The sequence below is a fragment of the Notamacropus eugenii genome, chromosome 2 (assembly GCF_028372415.1).
Source record: "Notamacropus eugenii isolate mMacEug1 chromosome 2, mMacEug1.pri_v2, whole genome shotgun sequence".
NCBI classification, from domain to species: domain Eukaryota; kingdom Metazoa; phylum Chordata; class Mammalia; order Diprotodontia; family Macropodidae; genus Notamacropus; species Notamacropus eugenii.
The window spans coordinates 520763727-520788238 of record NC_092873.1 but is presented as its reverse complement, the minus strand read 5'-3'; the positions used below and the strand labels follow the sequence as shown (position 1 = coordinate 520788238).

Genomic DNA, 24512 nt, shown 5'->3' with positions numbered 1-24512 from the left:
GTATATATATGTATGTATGTATGCATGTATGTATATGAGAGAGACAGAGACCGAAGTAGTTAGATACACACACACACAGAGCTATACACTCAGACATAGACGTGCATGGGCCCCCACAGGAGTATCAAATACAGGCTCATACACACACATGAAATTCTCCTGGCAAAGGGAAGGCACACATCACCGAGGAGGATGTGGGATGAGGGAAGGGAGTCTTATGCAGGGGTAACTGATAATAACCAGGGAAAATTAAAAGCAAGGGGGAGAGGGAGGGGAGCAAATGTAGTCCCTGAGCTGGGTAGCTATTCTACAGTCAAATGTAAGAGAAATCAGGAGGGAAATTCCTAAGGTACTCGTCCAAAGTCATAGAAATAAGGAGGTGACAGTGGGCTCCTCTTATCCCTGCTCCAGTTCCCCCTACCCCTTTCCCCATTTCTCCAGGTACTACTTTCCTCTAACAATCTATAGGCTGTTCTACTTTTCCAAATACAGCTACCCACTGGCAACTGTGGTGGGTCAAGGCTGTCTGGAGGTGAGTGGAAGAAACTTAGGGGCCTCCTGGTTTGTTTGAAGGATTTTGGGATACCTTGGAGAGCTTCCCAGCCCTAGCATCCATCTGTGATGACTTTGGGAATGGTCCACCCAGGGTAGCCATTCCTCCCCCCTCCTCCTACCCCGCCTTTCGAATCCCACTTCGGTCACTAGTTGTGTGGTTTCAAACAAGTGGCTTAACTTCTCTCTGGGTCTCAGTTCCAGACTTGCCAAATGAAGTCGGACAAGCTGGCCTCTAAGGTCCCACCTGCTCTACATCTTCGATCCTAAGATTCCCCACCCCCAAATGAGGCGGCCCGCTGCTGTAAGCTCAGGGCTAACCTTTCTCCAGACCTGCAGGGGGTGGGGAGAGGGGGAAGGGTGATGTAGCCCGAGTCCAGATCAACCTAGCCTAGCAACGGGCTCCCGCGTCCTTAGCAACCTGGAAGTGGGGCGGGATCGGGGGCGGTCTCTGCCTCCTCCTCTGAATCCCTTCACCTGATTGGTCCACACCTCTCCTCCTACGTTTCCCTCCAGGGCTCCAGTCCCTGGGACCCCATCTTTCTACCTGGCTGCAAGGTCTCTAGGGGATCCTGGTGGAACCCTCTCCTCTCTGAGCATCCTGGGCGCCAAGACTGCATAGGTAAGTGTCTGGAGATCCCTGGTATCCACTTCGTGCAGGGGAGGAGCTGAGGTTCTGGGTAATTTCTGTGCTTAACATTTTTCAGCCGAGACACAGCTTAGAGAAAAATGAGGCAGCCACAGTCAGGGGTAACGAGTTCATATCTCCCCTCTAGCCCGTGTTGGGTCTGTGACCTTGAAAAAGTCTCTTTAAGTTGTCTCCTAACAACTTGAAAGGTAGATTTTCCAGAGGAAATCAGAGGTCTGGATCAAGGAAACGTTTGGGGACGCACCTGGAGGGGGTCAGCACCTGGGAACACAGACTGTGGCTTTCTTCATTTCTCCCCCATAACTCCCAGCAAAGTTCTAAAGTCACTCCCCGGTTTAAAGGCATTCCACTCTAGAACCCAGGCCTTTCGGATTTCTAGTGCTTATTCAGAGAAGAAAAAAATGATACTCCATCTCTGGGCTCCAGGCATTTTCCCTGGCTGCCCACCCCCCAATTCCACTACCAGAGACTGCGCTCCCTCCCCCACTCCGACTGCTGACTTCCCTGGCTTCCTTTAAGTCTCTGCTAAAAGTTCACCTTCTACAGGAAGCCTTACCCAGCTCCTCCTAACACCAGTGCCTTCCCTTTTAAAATTATTTCCTAGGTATCCTGCATATAGCTCGTTTGTATATATTTTTTGCTCCTTGTTTCCCCCATTAGACTGTGAGCTCCTCGAGGGCAAGGACTTCCTTTATCTCTTTTTATATCCCCAGTGGTTAGCACAGCGTCAGACATACAGTAAGTATTTAATAAATGTTTATTGATTGACTGATATGGAATCAGGTTCTAGGTTAAGGGGGGGGGGGCACATAAATCTATCTTTTCTGTGCCTTAAACAAACAAAATACTTTCAAAGAAAGTTGAAGCCAGCTGAGAGAGACTGAGTCTAGCATGGCCAACCTTGAATCATAGCTTTTAATCTGGAAAAGACCCTAAGAAGTCTCCCACTTTTTATAGCGGAGGAGACTGAGGACCATAGAGGTTGGGGCCTGGCAAAGTTACCCATGTAGTTAGTGGGAGAGGCAGGATTTGAACACAGGCCTTCAGATGGAGGATTCTTTCCACTACATCCCACCACAAGAAGTATTCAGTGAACGAACACTGGATGGTTTAGAAAGTAAAACAAACCACATTAAAATGGAAAGAACATGAGATTTGGAGTCAATGCACCTGTATGCAAACCAGAGCTCTGTTGCTTAATCCCTCTGTGGCTTTGAGCAAGATATTGAACTCTCTGACCCTCGGTATCTTCCTTGGCAAAATGTTGGAAGAGATGACCTCAATATTCGCTTCCAGCTTCAAATCCTGTGACTCTTTGATTTGATTTTGACAATATTGGGCCAGCCAGTTCCTGGGTCTCCCTTATCTGCTATTAACTTTGCTTTCATGTTTATTTAGTAACAAGCAGGATAGATTTATTAATCTACTGTACATTCCCTAACCCTACCTGACTCTATTTCCAGAGTTATAAAGAACTCTCAAACTAGCAATGCCTCTAACATCTCTAAAGTGGCTATAAAGATCTGCTGGTCTTGTCCTGTCCTTTTGTGCATAAAGAAAGAGAATCCTAGAATGCTCATCTGACTTTTCTATGGTCACACAGCTAGTAGGCATCAGAGGCAAGATCTGAACCAAAATATTTCTGACTCATAGTTGGACTCTTTATTGGAGACATCAAGCTGCTTCTCTATCTTGCACATAGTGGTTAATAATTATTTTTTTATAAAAATAAATGAAATGCATTAGTCTCATGGATTGAGAGCTGGGATGGACCTCAGATATTACCTTATCCCTGGTCTCTCATTTACCATAAATGGAAATGAAAATCCAGAGGGAAATGAAATGCCAAAGACTATATACACAAGTAGTAGGGAGCCCAGTTGGTATTTGAACCCAGCTCTTCTGACTCTATATCCTGCTCCCTCCATTCCAACAGTCTTTGGATGGCTGTAGGCAAAAAAGGGACAGATCTCTTTCTTGGAACTGTGCAACTAATTCCAGCTTCCTTCTTTGCAGTGGAGGGAAAGCAGCCCTGTGGTAGCCCTTGGGAAGCCCTGAAACTCCAGACTGCAGATTTCCAAGGACAGGGCTGTAGGTGTCTGGTGGGGACATTCCGCAAAGTCATGTCTTCTTCTTGGGACACCCCCTATCGGAGGGCTCCAATGCCTGAGACTGTGGTGAAAATTATCGGAAGTAAACATTACCGATTCCTGGTGGAAAAGCCAAAGACGTAAGTTGGTGGTTGGAAATATGCTTCTCTTAGGCCTAGGCTAAATTTAATAATAAGCTGTTAAATACTTTGGAGTAGATGAGGAAGAAGTCCTCAAATATAGATAGACAGATGGAGAGAGAGATACTCATATAGATATATAAGTGTAGATATAATACTCATATTGATAGATACACTATACCTATAGATATAATATATAGAAGTATTTATATAGATAATCATATCTATATCTAGATTTATCTGTTGATATGAGTATACCTATGCCTACCTATCTATCATCTATCTATCTATCTATCTATCTATCTATCTATCTATCTATCTATCTAAGCAATTAAAACTTAAAACTGCTAACCCATTTAGGCCCCTAGGTATAACCTGAGAATGACAATCATGGAAAACCCAGGCAGTAACATGATACTCTGTCTTCTCAATAGCTTAGAAGGAGGAAAGTGAGAGGGGAAGAGGAGGGGGAAGTAACAGGGGGAGGGATTCTTGATATTTTTTTTATTTTTTTAATACCCCAAGCTTCATGGAAGCACTCTCTATGATATGGCAGGTCAGCACTAAGGAACTGGAAAGGTAGGAAGAGGAAAGGTTCTGAAGGCCTTTGAATGCTAAACAAAGCGTTTTATATTTGATCACTGGAGTTTATTGACTAGTGGGGTTAGGGAGCATGTTATGGTCAGTTGCATTAATTTTTTTTTTTATGCATTTTTAAATATTCTTCTGCCCCGAATTTTGATCTTGAGGTACATGTCTACATTCCTGTTCTCTTAAGGAATAGGGACTGGACTTGTCATTCCATTGGTATGTGAGATAAGGAAACTCCCTCTTGAGATGCAAGTTGGCACCTTCTCTGCTACTTACAGCCTTAGAGAGATTCCTAGAGCAACAGAAGGTTAAGGTCACATAATGAGTATCTCTCTGATGTAGTGCTTGAACTCTGGTCTTCCTGGTTGCAAGAACAGTTCTCTTTCCATTATGCTATGCTGCCTTTGGTTCCATTGAGCAGACATTATTAAAATCCTGGACTTGATATAACTGTCAACAGTATCATCTACAACAAGGAGCATTTAGAGGGCTACGTCATCCACAAGGAACGCCCTTAAACTTGCACTTTGCAGTGGGCATTCTCTGTCACTCCAGGAACTAAGGATATATGTACAAAGAATGAAGCAATTCTTCTCCTCCTCCTCCTCCTCCTCCTCCTCCTCCTCCTCCTCCTCCTCCTCCTCCTTCTTCTTCTTCTTCTTCTTCTTCTTCTTCTTCTTCTTCTTCTTCTCCTCCTTTTTCTTCTTTTTCTTCTTCTTCTTCTTCTTCTTCTCCTCCTTTTTCTTCTTTTTCTTCTTCTTCTTCTTCTTCTTCTTCTTCTTCTTCTTCTTCTTCTTCTTCTCCTTCTCCTTTTTCTTCTTTTTCTTCTCCTCCTCCTCCTTCTTTTCCTTTTCCTCCTCTTCCTCCTTATTCTTCCTCATTCTTTTTCTTCTTTTACAGTTAGTGATTTAAAAATAGCTTTAACATTCTTTTAAAACCTTTTTTGAGTTCCAAATTCTCTTTCCCTCTCATCCCTTCTCCACCCATTGGGAAAGTAAACAGTACAATAAGTAATAATCAATACAATAAGTAAAACATTTCCATATTAGCCTTATCACACCAAAACGAAGGAAGAAAAACAAAGAAAATGAGAAAACTATACTTCAATTTGCACCCCCAAATTAATCAGTTATTTCTCTGGAGGTAGATGGCATTTTCCATCGTGAGTCCTTTGGAACTGCCTTGGATTATTGTCTTGATGAGAATAGCTAAGCCATTCATGGTCTATCATCATTATAATATCTCTGTTGTTATGTACAATGAGCTCACTTCATTTTGCATCAGTTCCTGTAGGATTTGCCATTGTTTTGGTTTTTTTCCTGAAACCATCCCTCTTGTCATTTCCTAATTATGTCTGTCCCCTAAAGATCTGTTCCATATCTTTTTTTTTATATTCTTACTTGGCAGATTCATCAACTCAAATACATTTCTTTATTATTTCTGTATATTTGGGACACGTTGAGCTTGACATACCTACAGGCCATCTAGATGGAATTGCCCAGTAAGTTACTATTGATTTGTGACTGGAGCTCAGGAGAGAGACTGGTGGTGGATATATAGATAGGTGGATCAACTGCAGAGAGATGATAATTGAGTCTCAGAGGACAGACTTGTCCTTCATGCTCTCTACACTCAAAGACTTTCTAGGTTGGGTTTCTGTCTCATCCTTTAGACTATAATCCCAGTGTAGAGAGGAAGTCCATGAGGTGAAGAATTGAATCCAGATCATAGGCTAATAGAATCATAGAGTTAGAACTTCAGAGGACATCAGGCATCATCTACTCTGGCCTCCTCTCCTTATAAAGGAATACTAATGAAGAGAGTTTAAGTGACTTGTCCAAGGTCACATAGCTAGCAAAAAAGGTCCTATAAGTTTCCTTACTTTGCCCATAGTAGTTGCCTAGGAAATGTTAATTGAATTTGCTATTTTTAAAATTTATTTTTAAGAGTTATAATGGGAAAAAATGCATTCATTTTTTAATTTTCAAAAAAGTTTACCTGGTCACCACCTTACCGTAGGTAAGAAAACAAAGCAACTGAGTAGATACATATATTGTTTAACAACCCTCAGCAAATCTGTGTAACAGTCAAGTTAACTTGGTCTCCTTGCAATTCCTGATATTTGAATGTTTTTCTACATCGTTATGTGCACCATGGACTCTAGGGCTGCTCTCCCAACTCATATCGGACTAATAAGTTGGCCCCTAGAGAATGATTGGCTATTTATGCCCTTAGTGTTCTAGGAATAATCTTGAGAGATTAATAGTGGTTGTTTTCTTACATTATAACTGATGAGCCCCCACTGATGTGTTCTCCTCATTATCATATTATATCAACTAGTCAGATAGACTATAATCATGTATTTAATAATGTGGTATAGTGATAGAAATTAATACAAAGCATCCCCCCTAAACAAGGGATTTATTTTTCCACAAGTACACATTTAATCCAAGAGAAATTGGGTTTATGCTTAGAAAATCCATATGGCAAAAGTGATAATTTATAGTTCTCAGTTGCTGAAAGTCATTATTTCTCCTTTGTGGGATCCTCCTGAATTTCCTCTGGTCTTTCATTTTAGAGGTGCTCCTTCTAGTTTTAAAACTTCCTTTTTATTGTGTCTAGCTAATTCTCAGCTCTCAAATGGCAGATGGTTCCATCAGCTACTGCTCTTCTGAGGATGCTACAAGGATGATCACTGAAATAGCCAAAACCTTCCATCCTTATAAGGTTCATAAGGTCATCCTCTGTTCAAAGAGGAAAGAAAGTACAAGGACTGTCCTGTCTTCTCCCCCAAGTGATTCCCTCTTAAAGCATGGCTAAAATGTTCTTTATAGGTTTGTTTGCCAATGGAATTCCTGATTTCAAACTAGCTTCCTGTTTTCATCCGAGCTTCACAGAGTATAATCAGCTCTTCAACCAATACCAGGTTTTCCTAACTCCAGGTCCAGCTGTCTATCCATTGTACCATCTACATACCAGTGTTCTGCTTGGGCCCAGAGGTCAAAACCAGGGGCAATGGTGAGAAGTTGTTAATGAGATTAAGGAAAACCTTATGAGTAGAGCTATCCCAATGTATAAAGTAAGCTACCTTACCAAGTAGTGGATCTGATCTGTTAAATAAACATCAGCTACAGAAAAAACCACCATCAGCTAATGCCATAGTAGTGTCCTGGGATTAATACTGATTCTACCCAGTTTTCTTTTTTCCTGCTCTCAATGCCCTTTAGGCTATCCTTGCTATTCAGATGAAGGTCCCTAAGGCACTTTTTTCAAATCCAGTGAAATAACCTTTATTAAACACCAACAAATTGTCAGGCCCTGTCTAATGTGCTGACTATACAAAGAAAGACAAACATAAATACAGAGAGTTGGATGTTATTATATACATATGTATACATACATATACCTGTATGTGTATATGTATATATATATATACATGCATGTATGCATGCATTTCTTCTTTTAAAGAAAGGTAATGTATTTGAATCATGTTTTATTCCACCCAAAAGATAGCAAGAATGACAGAATCACAAAACTTGAGAATTAAAAACCTCGGGGGCCATCCAGTCCAATCCATACACCAAAATGGAAGCTGTACCAAGACACCTGTGGTCATCTGATCTTTACTTAAAGATCTCCTCTGAGGGAGACCCTGAGTCTCTTAAAGCCATTCCCTTTACATAAGCCCTAATTTTGAAGACATTTTCATGAAAGATACTCTAATTTTCCTTTTCACAACTTCCACCCATGCCTTTTCACCCTTCTATATGCTGAAATTAGATCCCAGTTCCAGGCTTTGGCAAGAATATCATTCTTATTCCAGAAGGCACTGAGTGCATTAATGGGGGCAATTGGAAATTGGTGACATAAGTGTCTGCCAAAGTTGGCAGACCTTTAAGGTGGCATCTGGTGACCTTTTTGCTGCCCCCACCTAGACCTTTCCAAGTTTTATGTTGTGTGCGGGGTGCCTCAGTCCTTTCAATGGATCCAACCCACACTATAGATAAACAGTGCTAAAAAGACCAGTATATTGGAAGATTTGGGTCAGGCCCACAGTGGGTTGGTGAACAGTTGGGTAGGTCTCCTTTCTGAATCAGCTGGCATCTTCATCATCCTCCTTCGCTACTCTTATCATTGGATGTTATAAGACCAAGCGAGCTGTCTGTTACTGGGTAAAAGCTGGCTACATTTCTGTTTCCAACAGGTCTCTCTGTTGCTTTTCTCATCTTCTGAAACTGTAATCCCTACTTTTCAACAAGTTAGATAAGAGCATGGAGGCAGCAGCAATGAGAACTGTGAGCTTGTGAAAAACACTGTGTGGTGTTCTTGAACTGGTTATTTTAATGGCAGACATGCAGCTTCTGAGCTGGGGAAGCTTTGTGTGGTACCAGCACCCATGACCCACCTCCCCCACCTTTTTTATTTTTTTTTTAGAGTGTTGTTGTTTTGAAACAGATTTTACTCTGAGGGTATAAAGGGACTCATTTTGATGTGTGTGTGTGTGTGTGTGTGTATGTGTGTGTGTGTGTGTGTGTGTTTTATTTTAATCACTGAACAGTTCTTCTTTGGCAAATGGGCATTTATACCTCAAATTTTGGAGGTCAATGTCTACCCTGAGAGTCTTATTGAGAATTCTTCCAAGGGTGAGGGAAGGCGATGGGACCAAAGGTCCTACCCTTTCTCCTCTTTATCTAAACTACTGTGTCCATGGAATCTCCAGTGTAAAAAGGGGGTAAAGTTGTAAAGCCATTCTATAAATCTGAGTAACCCCATCCTGTCTCCCACTCCCACTCAGAGCAAAACTGGGTTTTCCCTCCCCCACAAGGTTCTAGAGGTACCCTTGAGAGATTGGGAGGGTATTTTTCTAATGCTAACTGCCTCAAGTCCCCATTCTGATTTTTTTATCTAATGTAAACCATCAGTGATTAGAACCTCAGTTTTATTTAACCAATGAAAAATCAGTTTAGCTTTTACAAAGGAATATTTAGATATAGCAAGGACAGAAATTACACAGGATTCAGAGCCAAGGGATCAGTATTGATCTAAATCTTTTCTCTGATATTTTGTAAGTCACTTATCCTCTATTGCCCTAAATTTTCTTATATTTGGAAAACGAGAGACCCAAACTAAGTGCCTTTAAAGTTTTTTTCTTTCTAATTCTTCATCTGTTATCCTCTGACTTGATGAGTAGAAGGCACTGGAGGCACAACAAAGCTAAGGCAAAAAAACCCTTCTCTTACAGAGCTTTCTGTGTAGTAGCAGAGAGGAGGAATGTATGTAATTAATGAAGCAACAAGATTTCTTCAGTTCGCACTCTGAACCAAGTACTGTACTTCTTGCTGGGGGAAAAGGAAAATTAAATAGTTACTCGCCACAAAGAGCTTACTTTAATTTTTTTCTAATTAATTAATTAATTTTTAGTTTAGAATGTTCAGCTCCGTGGCTTTTAAGTTTTAACTTCCCCCCAAGAGAGTGTGTGATCTGATATAGGTTTACATATATATATATATGGAACATATTATCACGTTAGTCATGTTGTAAAAAAGAATTATAACCAATGGAATAACAGCGAGAAAGAAGAAACAAAACATAGTGAAAACGAGAGAGAGCAAATATTCAGACACCGTCATTCTTGCTTTGGATGTGGATGACATTTCCCGTCGTGAGCGTTTTGGAGTTGCATTTCTGTAAAGAGCCAAATCTATCAAAGCTGATCATCTCACAATGAAGCTGTAACTGCGTACAATGTTCTCCTGCTTCTGAGGAGCTTACTTTCTAATAGGGGAACCAACATGTACACAAACAGGTGAATACAAAATGAAGCCAAGCTAACTATGAGGAAGGGAGGCATCCACAACTGGAGGAGCCAGGGAAGATGTCATTTAGAAAATGACATTTGAGCTGAGCCCTGAAGGAAGCTAAAAATGCCAAGATGGAGAGGTAAGGAGGGAGGACATTTCTGGCACAAATAACTAGAATGCACATTGGAACCTGAAAAGTGACCTGAAGATGTCCAGAGAATGAAGGAAAATAAAGGGAGGGATTTGAGGAGGGAGAGGTCCCTCCTAGCTTTGAGGAGTCAGGGAAAGCTTCCCAGAGGAGGCACCATTTGAGCTTTGAATACTAGGCTAAGGAGTTAGAATTCTTGAGAATACATTGAGTATGGTATTGCCTGATGCTATTCTGTTAAGTTCTATGATTTTAAGAGATTAGCTGAAGTACCATGTACTTCAACAACACAATTTTATTTATTTATCTGAAAGACAGAATGCTCCAGTCTGTACTCATTCAACATCAGTTCTTTCTTTGGAGGTAGATGCTATGCTTTATCATTAGTCCTTTGGGATTGTCTTGGATCGTTGTATTGCTGAGAAGAATCAAGTCATTCACAATTCTTCATCAAACAATGTTGCTGTTACTGTGTACAATGTTTCCCTGGCTCTATTCACTTCATTATACATCAGTTCATGCAAGTCTTTCCAGGGTTTTTCTGAAATCATCTGGCTTATCATTTCTTATAGCACAATGATATTCCATTACAATCATATGCCACACCTTATTTAGCTATTCCCCAAGTAATGAGAGTCCCTTTGATCTCCAAGCCTTAGCCAAGACAAAAAGAACTGCTATAAATATTTTTGTACAAAGAAGTCCTCCCCCTGCTTTTTTTATGTCTTTGGGATACAGATCTAGAAATAGTATTTCTGGATCAAAGGGGAGGCCCAGTTTTATAACCCTTTAGGCATAGTTCCCAATTGCTCTCCGGAATGGTTGGATCATTTCACAATTCCACCAAATAGTGCATTAGCGTCCAATTTTCTAACGTCCCCTCTAACATCCAACATTTTCCTTTTTTTGTCACATTGGCCAACATGATAGGTGTGAGGTGGTACCTCCGAGCTGTTTTAGTTTGCGTTCCTTTAATAAATGAGATAACGATGATTTTAAAGAGAAGATGACCTTTAAGAATGTGTCCTTTATTTATTTATTTATTTCTGTAACATTTTAAACTTCAAAGAAAATGGATATTTCCATATATGTAATGGAATGTAAAAAGACAATTATAAAGTCAGGAAGACCTGAGTTCGAATCCTGTCACATATACTAACTGCATTACCCTGAGCAAGTCACCTAACCTCTCTCAGCCTCAGTTTCCTCATCTACAGAATGGGGATCATATTAATACTACTTACATTGCAGAGTTGTTGTAAGGATCAAATGAGATACTGTGTATAATAGTATATGCATATGTAAAGCACTTTGCAAACTTTTAAAAAGCTATATAAATGATCCTGTTATTATGATTATACTATGAGAAAGTTAGTTATCTGGGGAAATATAGGTTTTAGTGAATTTTCCAGGATCACAAAACTCATATGTGAAAAACATAGGCCTACAACCCAGGTCTTCCTGGATCTAAAGATAGCTCTCTGTACATCAGAACATGCTTCATACAAAATGCATACAAGGATTTTGGTTGTGTGGGTGAGTAGGAGTTGGGAAAAGTGGCACTGGCAGCTTCCAGGACAGGTGGCAATGAGTTGAATTTCCAAGGTCATGAGGACAGTATTTTAGGAGCAGAGAATATTGGGAGCAAAGGCAGAAGTGGACAGGGAATGATGGGGAGATAAAGATGGGTCAGCCCAGCCCACATTCACAGTATATTATGCATTAAAATGAACAGACTTTAAAGTTTGCAAGCAAATGCTGAAATGTAGCAGGCATGTATGCAATAAGCCTGAAAGGGTCATACTAATGATTTTCAACTGTTTTTTGGTCATGCTTAACTCTTCATGTGCCCATTTGGGGTTTTCTTGGCAAAGGTACTGGAATGTTGTTTTTTTTTAAATTTCCTTCTCCAGCTCATTTTACAGATGAGGAAACTGAGACACACAGGGATAAGTGACTTGCCCAGGATCACAAGATAGTATCTAATTTAAATATTACTTCATGTTCATATTAATAATAGCAACAAATTATCTAAGATACTTTATGGTTTGCAAAGCTTTTTACATATGGTAATCTCCTTTTATCCTTAATCTAGCCCAGAGAAGGAATATAATGATTATCCCTATTTTTCAGATGAAGAAATTGAGGTTGACAGGTTAAGGATTTGCCCAGGGTCAAACAGCATTATACTAATATTAATAACTAGCATTTGCACAGCACTTTAAGGTGTACAAAGCATTTTACAAATATTATTTCATTTTTATTCTTACAATAATCTTGGGATCTAGGTGTCATTATTAGCCCTATTTGACAGATGAGGAAACTGAGGCAGATGAAGATGTGACTTGCCCAGTGTCAGCTAGTAAGTATGTGAGGCTGGATTGGAATTCAAGTCTTCCTCACTGGGATTCTATTCCCTGTGGCACCTAGCTGGTCTTTCTGGGTTCAAGTCCATTACTACATCTGCTATGCCTCTGATAGGATGGTACTGATTGTGAGGAGCCTCGAATACTAGTTTAGAGTTTATTCAGTAAGGAAGTGGGAGCCAATGGAGGTTTCTGAGCAGAGGAGCGCCACACTCAATTTCATATAGAAAGGAGATCAGCCTGGCCAAAACAAAGCAGATCTCTCCTGAATCTAACCCTAAATGAACTTCATACATGCTTGTTGATCGATTAACTGATTTAACAGTATCTCATTACTGGTCTAAGGATTTTAAATTTCACCATAACAATTTCACTATATGACTTACTTTGAATAAGGTTTTTAAAATCTAAAAATGATTCTTTTGTTATTTTTAAAAGGCTAGCTTGTATTTTTAAGTGTGCTTTAAAAAAATGTCTTGGGACCAAGGTGGTATTAGGAGAATATATCTTTGACCTTTTAATGGGGGGCAATTACATTCAATTTACAGAAATTTACTTTACAGCCAACTTTCCCAGAATATACTTTTTCCTGTAAACCTGGTATTGGTTTATTGATGAGATTTCTGAATCTGACATGAAACCATGATATACCACAGTTAATAAGAAGAAGAATTACTGCTATTATTCTAACAGTTCATGTTTACATAACACTTCAAGGTTTACAATGCTTTAGTGAGTTATGAGTACAGCCTGGTGTGAATTCTGTTTATTAGGTGTAGGGCAGTGGAAAGATGATCAGACTTCAAGTCAAAAGATCTGGGTTCCGTTCTCTTTCCTGCTGTGTGACCCTGAGGAAGTCATTAGAGCAGTGTTTCCTCATCTATACAACAAAAATAATGACATTTGCTCCCCTTACCTCATTGGGTTATTTTTAGGTGAACTCTTTGGAATATACAAAAGGTTACAGAAATTTGAATTATTATTAGAAGTGGCATCTCTTACACGGAAGGGGTAGGCACCTTTGGCATCAAAGGATATTCTCATTTCAACCTGAGGGGAGGGAGTCTCAGGGAAACACCCAGTTTGGAAAATAACCAGGAAGGAGAGCCAGGGAAAGGCCACGTAGCAGTAATGGGTCTTAAGTTTCTCTCTTCTCCTGTTACAAAGATTGCAAACAACTTCTAGGCCTTTAATGATGAAATATGATTCCTCTTTAGAAATTTATATTGACTGATGCCTTGCTGAAAATGACAAGAAATAGGTTAAAAAAGGTTTCTTTTTCTTCCTTCCTTCCTTTCCTTTCTATTCCCTTTTCTTTCTTTCCTTCTCTTTTCCTTTTCTCTCTTTCCTTCCTTCTTTCCTTCCTTCCTTCCTTCCTTTCCTTTCTTTCTCCCTTCCTTCTCTTTCTTTCTTTTTTTTTTTATAAATTGAGACTTCATTATGCTCCACAGAACAAACACCAGCTGTTTATTTCTGAAGGTCCATCATGCCCCTGGATACTTCTTATAAATGATTATACTTTCACTGTGTTTTTCAGAGCATTATATAGTTAGTGGTCCTTTTTTGATCTCTCAATATCATTGCTGTCTTCTCTCAGTCAGGTGAAGGAGAACACAACCACCAAAGGTCAACCTGAGCTGGGGCCATTGGTACCCCATCATGGAAGACAGTTTGGGGAAAATCTACCAGCTGTCAACAGTCCTGCTGAACCTAAAGTCAAGTTCAGCCCTGGTTGCAGAGAGTGGAACAAAGGTGGAAAGGAAGAAGACAAATCAGTCCTCACAGGAGCAGGCAGTGGTGTGAGTAATTAAAACAATGATTGCCTTTGACAGGGGAAAGGAGAGGAAAATGGGGAGATGGTTATGGAAATGTGTTTAGATTCACTGTGAGATCACAGGATTGAAAGCTGAGAAAGACTTAGAGAAAACCTAATCCAGACCCTTCATTTTGTAAGCATAAGGAGTCAAGTGACTTCATCAGATCAAAGGACCATAAATTTGGAATGAGAAAACAACCCCATTAACTTAGAGCTGAGAATGTACTCTGCCGTTTTATAAGTGAAGGAACCAAAGCCTATAGCCCAAGGCTACCTCCCCAAAATAATACTGAAAAGAGCCCAGGTTCATAGAGAGAGAGCAGGAAGGAATTTTAGTGGCCAATTAGTCAAAACTCTCATTTTACAGAGAAGTAAACTGAGGTCCGGGAAGAGAAGTCTTAGAGGTGGTAAGTGTAAAAGGTTTTGAATAGAACTTCAGTTCTCTGACTTCATTATCAGAGATCTTTCCAAAACACCTGGTTGCTTCACAGAAGTCTGGAGAGGTTAATTGACTTGCCTGAAGAGGCATAGGTAGCAATTGGCACAAAAGTCCAATCTTGCTTCCAAATGACAGCCTTTCCTATACTCCAAGCTCCTAGGCTTTGAAGCCAGGTGTCCTCATGCCAGATTTAACACTAACATCGCACTGTCTTCCACTGTCAGAGACAGGATTGGAGCTCCCATCTTCTAACTCTAGACCCAGTGTTCTTTCCCCAGTGCGTCATTGCCAATAGCTCAGAGACATTAAAACTTTAGTGAGAATTAAAATGTGAAATTAAAAAATACGTTTCTGAGTTATATGGGTAGTCCTGGTAAGACACAAATATGAATTAAGGGCTTACCATGTGGCATGTAGTTTCCTAAGTGTTGGCAATACAAACAAAGGCATAAAAGGATTCTTGCCCAGGAGGAGTGTACATTCTGATTGGTAAGTCACGATCTCTCAGCGTCATGGATTTTTTTATTTTCAAATTGGTGGGGTGAAATTGGATGACTTTCATGGTTCCCTTCTAGCTCTGTACTGTATAATTCTGTCTCAAGACTGCCTTAAAGACAGGATTACTAAATTTCTTGAAAATGTGCAAAAACAGAAACTGGGACTACCTCTGACCTCCAGGTTTGGCACCAAATGGCTGCACATGGGCTTTATTTTTAATAATCCATTTCAGCATCAGGAAATAAATGAACAAATTATTCAGAGTAAGGCCCCAGCACCTCAACCATGCCTGATCATACTTGATATTGGACCTGAACAGGATGGAGCTTGGTTAGTACCTATATAGATACTGCCTGGGAGAGATACCAGGTGCCCCAGGTTTGGGTGAGGACAGGGAAACAGAATGCCCTGGCAAAGTATGGGAAGGTTGGCACATGGAAGAGAGATTAGTATATCCCTGTTTGGACCCAGAAGACATTTTTAGGAAGGATGTAGCAAGGAGGCAGATTTAGGTGTAATGCCAGGAAAAAAGCAAAGCAAAACAACTTCAGAACTCATAGAGGTTCCCCAAAGTGGAATGGGCTGCCCTGGCAGTGAGTGGGCTCCCCAGTTCTTGGTGGTCTTCAAGTAAAAGATGCTCCCAAAGATGATAGCTTTACAGATGGAAGGGTCTTAATGGCCACTGCGTCCAACTCCCTCATTTTGCAAAGGAGGAAACTGAGGCTCAGGGAAATGATGGGTCTTCTTCTTTTATGAGCTGGTCTGCAATTCTGTAATCTAGAGATCTTTGAGGTATTCTAGTGCTGAGGAGGAACCTGAAACGTAGAGATGTTGCTCATCTTGGCTGAGCTAACACCTGTCAGTGGCATGAGCGGAACTTAGGGTTTCATTACTCATGTTTCTGAATGAAACAGCCAGTAACATATACCTTGGAGCAAGCCAGTTTCCACAGAAATATAGACTTACCAAAGGACGTCCAAACTGCTGGAATCTAGTCTCATTCACTCTCTTTACTAGAAGAAAGAACGAACCTTAGCATTAGAGACTTTGGCAATCATTCTAGCACAGTAGATAGAGCTCTGGGTCTAGAGTCAGGAAGATCTTTGAGTTCAAATTCAGCCTTACAGACTTACTCGCTGTGTGATCATGGTCAAGTGACTCAACCTCTGTCTGCCTCAGTTTCACCATTTATAAAATAGGAATAATAATAATAGCACCTACCATGTAGGGTTGTTGTGAGAATCAAATGAAGTGAGATTTGTAATGTGCTCTGCAAATATTTTAGCACTATAGAAATGCTAACTGTTATTATTATTATAAATTCTTATTCTTATTACTTTACATTTGAGAAAATGATGCACAGGAGAACAGGTGTGACTTGATGAGCATTACACTCAGCTGATAACTGGCAGACAGAGAGCTAGAGCCCAAGGGTGCTGACTTTCAGGTGAAGGCGCTTGACACTATCCAATGTGATTGGATGAAACATTTGCTGACAGCTCAATTAATAAGTCAATCAACAAGCCTTTCAGTGCTTACTATGTACCAGGCACATAGTAGATGCTGAGGATACAAAGAAATGGAAAATAGTCTGGCACTCAAGGATTTTACATCCTAAGAGTAAGTCTACATTGATAGAATGGCAGATTGGCCAACCTTCTAAAGGCCCTCTTTTGGTTTCTTTATTTTGTCCTTTTAAGGAGAGACCTGGAATCAGAATCACTGCAGAGAAAATCAAGCAAAGAAGCATTTACCATGTGTAAGTGCCAGTTATATGCCTGGCAGTATGCTAAGCCCTAGGGATACAAAGAGAAGCAAAAGACAGTCCCTACCCTTAAGGAGCTTATGATCTCATGATCAATCCTTTTATTTTACTCTGACCTGGAATAAATACCTGACCCAGTCCTCTAACCATCATTATAATAACTTATATTTGCATAAGGTTTTGAGGTGGACCAAGTGACGCCCTCTGAGAAGCCCTGTGAGTTAAGTAACGCAGGTATCATCCCCATCTCACAGATGAGGAAACCAAGGCTCAGAGAGGGATCCAGAGGATCTAAGAATCTAATTCAGTCCACCAAGAAAAGAAGCAAGCATTTATTATGTGTTTATTATGTGCCAAGTTCTGTGTTAAGCACTGGAGATACAAAGAAAAAGTGAAAGCAGACCCTCTCTTCAAGGAACTTCCATTCATTACAATTGTATTATATACTTTATAACATATCATATTATTGTATTATATCACATTATATTATATTATTGTATTATATTATATTACATTATAATATTTTATTTTCTTAGATGTCATCACATATCACGCCACACCTCTAGAAGAGACCTCAGAGTTCACCTGCTTAAGCCTCTCATTTAATATTAGAGCAACAATATTAGTAGCAATCTCATCATTTACTTAGAACTTTAAGATCTGCAAAATGTTTTGCAGATGCTGCCTCATTTGTTCCTCACAATAGCCATGGAAAATAGGCGCAATTATTATGCCCATTTTATGGATGAGGAAGCTGAGGTTTAGACAGGTTACATGACTTGCCCAGAATCACATAGCTACTAAGTGTTTCAGTAATGTTTTGGGTCAAGGTCTCTGCGATTCCATGTTCAGTCTTCCATCCACCCTGTTGCCTAATTCCAAGGAAATGAAAATGGCAAAGGATAAAATGATACAGTAGGTAATAGGTGGGTAGCAGAATCAAACATACTTGGGTTCAAGTCCTGATTTGAAAACTTACCGACTATGACTCTGGACAGATCCCTCAACCTTCATTGTCTTAGGCAACTCTGTGAGATTATAAATTGCAGAATGGTGGCCAATCAACTCAAGCAGAAGGGGTTTTCTCATTAGGACTTCTCTATACCGGTGAGGTCTCAGGTCCAGAATCAAAGACAGGTGTGTGTGTTGGGGGGGGGGGGTGGGGAGGCGTGTAATAGGTGAATGCCTAGGTTTGGAACCCAAATATTTTGATTCCAAAGCTACTATTGTAGGTTACAGGCACTGTGGTCTGTAGATTATTGTTGTACATCACAGACAGTAAAAAAGCATTGGGGTCACCATGTAAACTTGGCTTTTCTGCCTCTTGTTACCTGGCATTTTCTCCAGCTGTCTCTAAGCCTGGAATGCTCTCTTTCCTCATCTCTGTCACCTGGCATCCCTGGCTTCCTTGAGTCCCAGTCATAATCTCCCTTCCACAGGAAACCTTTTTCTATCCCCTCAGTGCCTTGTTGTATGGCCAAGGCAATTTTCACAGCATCGACAGCAACTATGAATATGCTGGCATAGTTCTTAATTGTCAAGTATAACAGATTCACCATATAGAAGACAGAAGAAAAAACATTTATTCAGATACCAGAAAGCCAAATCCTAACACTAGAAAGCCAAAATCCATCATAGTAACCAAGAAGTCAATATACATTAGCACTGCAGGGGACAAAGGGATTTCCAAGCCTACCCCCTCCTCCCCACATTCCCACAAACAAACACTCATGAACCTAGCTGTGCCTGCCTGACTGTGTCCTTCCCACCTCTGATCAGCCTGACCAATTTCCTCTCAGCTCTGCTCCACCCTTCCTGTTCCACCCATTCAGCAAGTTCCTCCCACCAGATGTGATTTAGGCTTCCATGAGGTTAAATGGGCCTATTAATGAATGGGAAAGACGTTCCCATTTAAATTGCCATTACACTTGTCTCTGTTGATTATCTCATATTTATCCTGTATGTAGCTTATTTGTACATATCTGTTTGCTTGTGTCCTCCATTACACTGTTAGCTCCTTGAGGGCAGGGACTGCCTTTTGCCTCTTTGTACCCCCAGTGTTTAACACAGAGTTAAGATTGAGCTCAACACAGAGTATGTGCTTAACAAGTGTTTATTGACTTACTGACTTTTAAGCCTTTGGGCAAGTGTCTTAATGTCACCTGAACTTAATTTTGTCATCTGAAAAGTGAGGTGATTGAACTTGGCTTGAGGTGTCCCTTCTAGCTGTATTTCTGACCCATAATCATGTGGTCCTATGCCTACAAGGGCAGATTATCATAGGAGCATAGACTTACATCTGGCAGAGCACAACCCCCTCATTTTACATAAAGAGAAACTGAGACCAAGAAAGGAGTGACTTGCCCAAGGTCACACAGAAGTAAGTAGTAGAGTTAGGCTCTGAACCCTGGTCCTCTGACTCCTAATTAAGATTGTGAGGAATTATGTAACATTCTAGATAAAGGTGGGAAAATGCATAGTAGGAGGACAGAGTTCAGGAAAGAAAGACTCTCAATATTGTAGCTGAACAGGATAGGATAGTATCTAAATACAGAGCCCCATCAAATCTTCTCCCTCCTATTGTTCCTAAGGCTCTTCTGAAGAAGTATAGAGGATTGGGGAAGTGACTTATCCACCCTCAAACATCTGGAAAGTGTCAGAGCAGGCCTAGAACTTAGCCCCACCCCCAATAGTGAGGTCCAGAGTTCTCTCTGAAATGCCTCCTTGTCATCTAGTCCTGTGGGTTGAGAAAGTCCTTGCCTCCTCTCACAGAATCTGGCACGTTTTTGAGCTCCAGGGGTCCTTGCATGAGGCTTGGCAGTGCTGACACTGGGTCCCCAGACAAAGCCAGGCTCAGTGTGATGCAGAAAGAACTCACTAATTAGCTTTGCCTGTGAGCAACCCTGCTGACGGTCCACCAGATGGCAGGCACAGTTGTCTGGGACAGGAGGTGAAGGTACCGGGTGTAGGGCCCTCATTACCATCATTGGGAAGCAGGAGAAGGCATCCTGCTAGAGTTAAAGATGTGAAGAAATCACAGAAAAGCATTCCAAACCCACCTCCCTTATGCTTTCTAAATCTGCATTGCCTATGCTGAGATGAGGGTATTGGGGCTCAGTCCCTGAAATCCTTCAAATAAAGATGACAAATGATGAATGACCTCCCTTGAAGGGTACTGTGATGTTTTCTCTGATTTAGAAAGGCACTCTGAAGATTTGCCATTAGATGTGAATTCATCATTAGAGTTTGCACACTCATAGAATGTTAAAGCTAGGTGGAACCTTACAACAGAGGATATCACAGTTGGGAGAGACTTTGAACCATATAGTGTTGGAATTGAGTAGGACCTTGGACAGGGAACTCAAAACCCCAAATCAAATCATCATGGCTCCATAGAAGCTTACAATTCATTGACATCTTGGACTTGATGACACCAAAGTTCCTTTTCAGCTTCAAATCTATGATCCTTATGACCTATAAGATCTTGAATCTCCTGTGTTTGTGCTAGATGCTCGTATGTCACGGATTCCTGACTGAAGGTAAGGTAAGGTAAGAAATACATCTGATATGAATCTCAACACTAAGGCATGTAAGTTTGCAGCCAGGAATGTGCATTTAAAAAAGAAATGAATTCACCTCTTGTCTTCTGCTGTTGTCTTTTCTTTGTCAGATTCTAAAATGGGCAAATGCTCAGTGTAGCTCTGTGCCCTCAGGAGACAAGTCGCTATCCTACGTTCATGGCCTCCCCAAACCCAACCCGATAGACTGGACCTTGGAACACAAATCTAGAAATGGTCCAGGTGGGCTCGAGGTATCTATATTGGACTGGGATTGTTTTATGGGTATGGAGCAGAAAAGCAAAGGTAGAGAATACAGGTAGAAGGTGTAAATCATAAGAAAATACAGTTTAGAGTTGAGGAGTCATTAGCTCCACATTCCTTGCTTTATTTTGTTATATTAAAGGGTTTTTAAGTGCTTTTTTGCTTTTATATCAGGTATTTATAGATTGATCCTGCCACCTATGACCTTCTTGCTTTTTCTTATGAGAGATGCTTCATCTCCTGACTGCATCTATTTTCTCCAACTGTCTCCCATGCCTGAAATAATCCATATACTTGTATCCCCTCCTGGCTCCTTTTCATCTCATCTCATCTCCTACCTTCTGTTAAAGGCTTTTCCCATTTTCTCTCAATGCTATTGCCTTCCCTTTGAGAATGCCTCCAATTTACCCTGCATGTATCTGATTTATACATAATGGTTTCCATGTTGTCTTCTCCATTAGAATTTGAGATCTTTAGGGGCAAGGGCTTTTTTTGCCTTTCTTTCTATCTCTAGTACTTAGCATGTTGCCTGGCATGTGGTAAGTGCTTAATAATTCCTTATTGACTTGACCCACTCTCCCAAAGTAGCCCTGTCTTATAAAAAAGAAAGTAGTTGAGCAAAACCCACTGCCATAACTCCAGTTCCATTCTGCCCTTTACTTCCCCACCTCTCCAAAGAAAGGAGGTAGAGGACATTTTTTCATCTCATTTTTGAGTAACAAAACCATATCATGAATACACCACATTTACTTTTATTTTAGTGATCCTTTCATTTTTACTGCTATATTCACTGTGTATATTATTTTCTTGGTCCTATGTACTTTACCTTGTATCAATTCATTCATATCTTACTTTGATTGGACCTGTGATTTCAGCGGCTCCATCCCTTCTGAGGTTTCTCTGAATTCTTCCAACAGGTTATTTCTTACAACACAATAATATTTCATAACATGGATATTCTGCAATTTGTTCAGCTATTCCCCAACTAGTTTGTTTCCAGTTTGGATTTGCTACCACAAAAATGCTCATGTGAAGATGTTACATATGGGATCTTTATTTCATGGGTATATGTGGGATCACTAGATCAAAAGGAAGGAATTATTAAGTCTTTTTCTCTAAAAAAATTCCAAATTGATGTCCACAATTGTTAAACTAATTCACAACTCCATTAACAGTGTATTCATTGTTGTCTGACTTTTGCCCCTCAGAAACATTAACTGTTCACTCTTTGTGGTGGCTAAAAACTGGAAATCAAGGGAATATCCATTAATTGGGGAGTGGCTGAATAAATTGTGGTATATGAATGTAATGGAATTATCAGAGAGGCCTGGAAAGACTTATATGAACTGATGCTGAGTTGAAAGGAGCAGAACCAGGAGAGCTTTGCACACAGCAACAACCACAGTGTGCAAGAATTTTTTCTGGTAGACTTAGAACTTCATTGCAATGTAAGGACTTAAAAAATTCTCAATGGTCTCTTGAGGCAAATCGCCTTCCACATCCAGAGAAAGAACTATGGAATTCGATCGCAGAAAGTAGCAGATCATTTTCTTTCATATTATGTTTTGGTTTGTTTTATGATTTCTCCCATTCATTTTAATTCTTATTTGCAACATGACTAAGGTGAAATGTATTTAATAGGAATATATGAGTAGAAACTACATAAAATTGTATGCTATCTCAGGGAGGGAGTGTGGAGGTAGGGGGGAAGGAGGAAGAAGGAGGGGAAAAAATCTAAATTATATGGAAGTGATTATAGAACACCAAAAACAAATAAGACAGTAATAAAAGAAAAGAAACATTAACTGTTTCTATTTTTGTCAGCCTGGATGATTTGGTGCTTCCTTTTCATTTTACAAATGGAGAAACTAAGACCCAGAGAGAAGTGATTTCTCCAAGGTCACACCTGTAATAAATGGGAGAGCTGACGTTTAAACTGGGTCCTCTGACTACAAAAGAGCATAGGCTTTAAGGCATCATGGCGTAATAGAAGAAGTTTTGGAGTTGGAATCAATAAGATGTGGGTTCAAACCTTGACTCTTATACTCTCTAACTCTGTGACCATGAACAAGTCACCTTCTTTCTCTGAGCTTCAGTTTTTTCATTTGTAAAATGGGGATAATAATAATTACATACCAAATGAGATAATGTCTGAAAAATAAAGTTTAGCAAACTTTTCAGTGCTGTGGAAATATTAGTTGTTATTATTCATCTCTGGATTATATTGCCTTCCATATGGTGAACAGAGAGCATGAACCATCAGATGACTAATTCAATGGGTTGTTACAGGGCAACGCTTTGGGTAACACTCAGTTTTTTCTCATGAGCCTGAACTTTGGCAAGCCCAGTTCCTTAACTAGAGGTGGGAGCAAATAACAAATTTTAAGTGCAATAGTTCTGGTGCTTCCCTCACCCCAAATATAGGTAGCATGGTAGAGTCAATAAAATATTGGACTTGGGATCTGAAGATTAGGGTTTGATTCTCTTATCTGCCTATGTGACCTTGCTCAAGTCAGTTCCTTTAACTCTTATGAGTTGTTTCACTCATAAAATGAACAGATTGATTGGATTGTTAGAGAGAGGACTCCTGTTCAGGTATGACCTAAGTCATAGAATAAATAAGATCATTTATTTCTGGAAGAGATGGTAGAGGTTGTTGAGTCCAGTGCCCAGTTCTGAGAAAACTTGAGCCTGGAGAGGTTGTGGTTTCCCCAAGGTTTCATAGCCAGTAAATTTCTGAAGAAGGATTTGTACCCATCTTCCTGACTCCAAGTCCAGGGATCCATAAAATATCACATGTCCACTGAAGTCCCTTTCAAGCTGATATTGTAGAAATTTGTGATTCTGTGAATAGTTCATCGATCATAGACTTAAATCTGAAAGGAAATTCTGGGGTCATATGGTACAGCCCCCTCATTTTACAGAGGAGGAAACCAAGGCACAAAGAATGGAAGCAACCTGCCTAGGGTACAAAATACACGGCAAAGATGTGATTCAAACCCAAGTCCTCCAACTCCAAATCCATTTCTCTTCCCATTTCACTATGAGGTAGTAGCTAAGGTCTCCTCCAGTTTAACATTATGTAATTCACTAAAATGGGAATAATTTTCATGGGGTTGTTGGGAATATGAGATAAAATAAGAGAAGAGCTGTTGAGGACACAAACAGCATCAGTTTTCATCTATTTTCAGGCTTTCAGTCAGACTATAGTGGGTAAAAGTACGTCAGAGAATTCCTCGGTCAGTTCTCCAGAATTGTCCCAGGACAGGCTAGAACTCATGGGTCATTCTCCTAGGACAGGCTAGTACTCATGGGTTTATGACAGAGGGGCTCATCTAGAACCTAAGCTTGACATGTAATCAGCTCATTTACATGGTACGGAATTATTCATTCATTCACACAATACACATGTGTTTGTCAAACACACAGAACATTGAATTAAGTGCTGGGAGACATCCCAAGTTTCTGTAAGATACAATCCCCGCCCTCTTCAAGCTTACTTTGTTTTGTTTTGCTTTTTTTTAAGCGTACTTTCTAATAGGGGGATGAAGCATAAATATGAAAAGCTATAATACATATTATACATAGATTTGAGAGAGTATGAATTTTAGAGTTAGAAATGTTTTCTTTAGTCTGAGAGGGAAGGTCATTATGAACAGAGGGGATAAAAGAAAGTGTCATGGAGGAGGAAGTGTTTGAAATAAGCTTATTTTTAAATTTTATTTATTTAATTTTAGTTTTCAACATTCATTTCCACAAGATTTTGAGTTCCAAATTTTCTCCCCATCTTTCCCCTCCTCCACCCCAAGACACTGTGGATTCCGATTACCCCTTCC

The 24512-nt window shown here is 40.2% G+C and overlaps 1 protein-coding gene across 3 annotated transcripts in view; it reads left to right on the top strand.

Moving 5' to 3' along the window:
* The first annotated feature begins 1035 nt into the window (after window positions 1-1035).
* C2H1orf87 (chromosome 2 C1orf87 homolog) overlaps window positions 1036-24512 on the top strand; it is a 70384-nt gene continuing 46907 nt past the window's right edge. The window contains exons 1-4 of one of the 3 annotated variants that reach the window (XM_072649680.1): window positions 1036-1174; window positions 3218-3431; window positions 13935-14136; window positions 20526-20666. In XM_072649680.1, coding sequence (XP_072505781.1) covers window positions 3325-3431; window positions 13935-14136; window positions 20526-20666 — 450 coding nt within the window. In that variant the 5' untranslated portion in view covers window positions 1036-1174; window positions 3218-3324. Of the gene's footprint in view, window positions 1175-3217; window positions 3432-13934; window positions 14137-20525; window positions 20667-24512 lie in introns of those variants that run through there. The other 2 variants (XM_072649678.1, XM_072649679.1) reach the window with 2 other exon arrangements.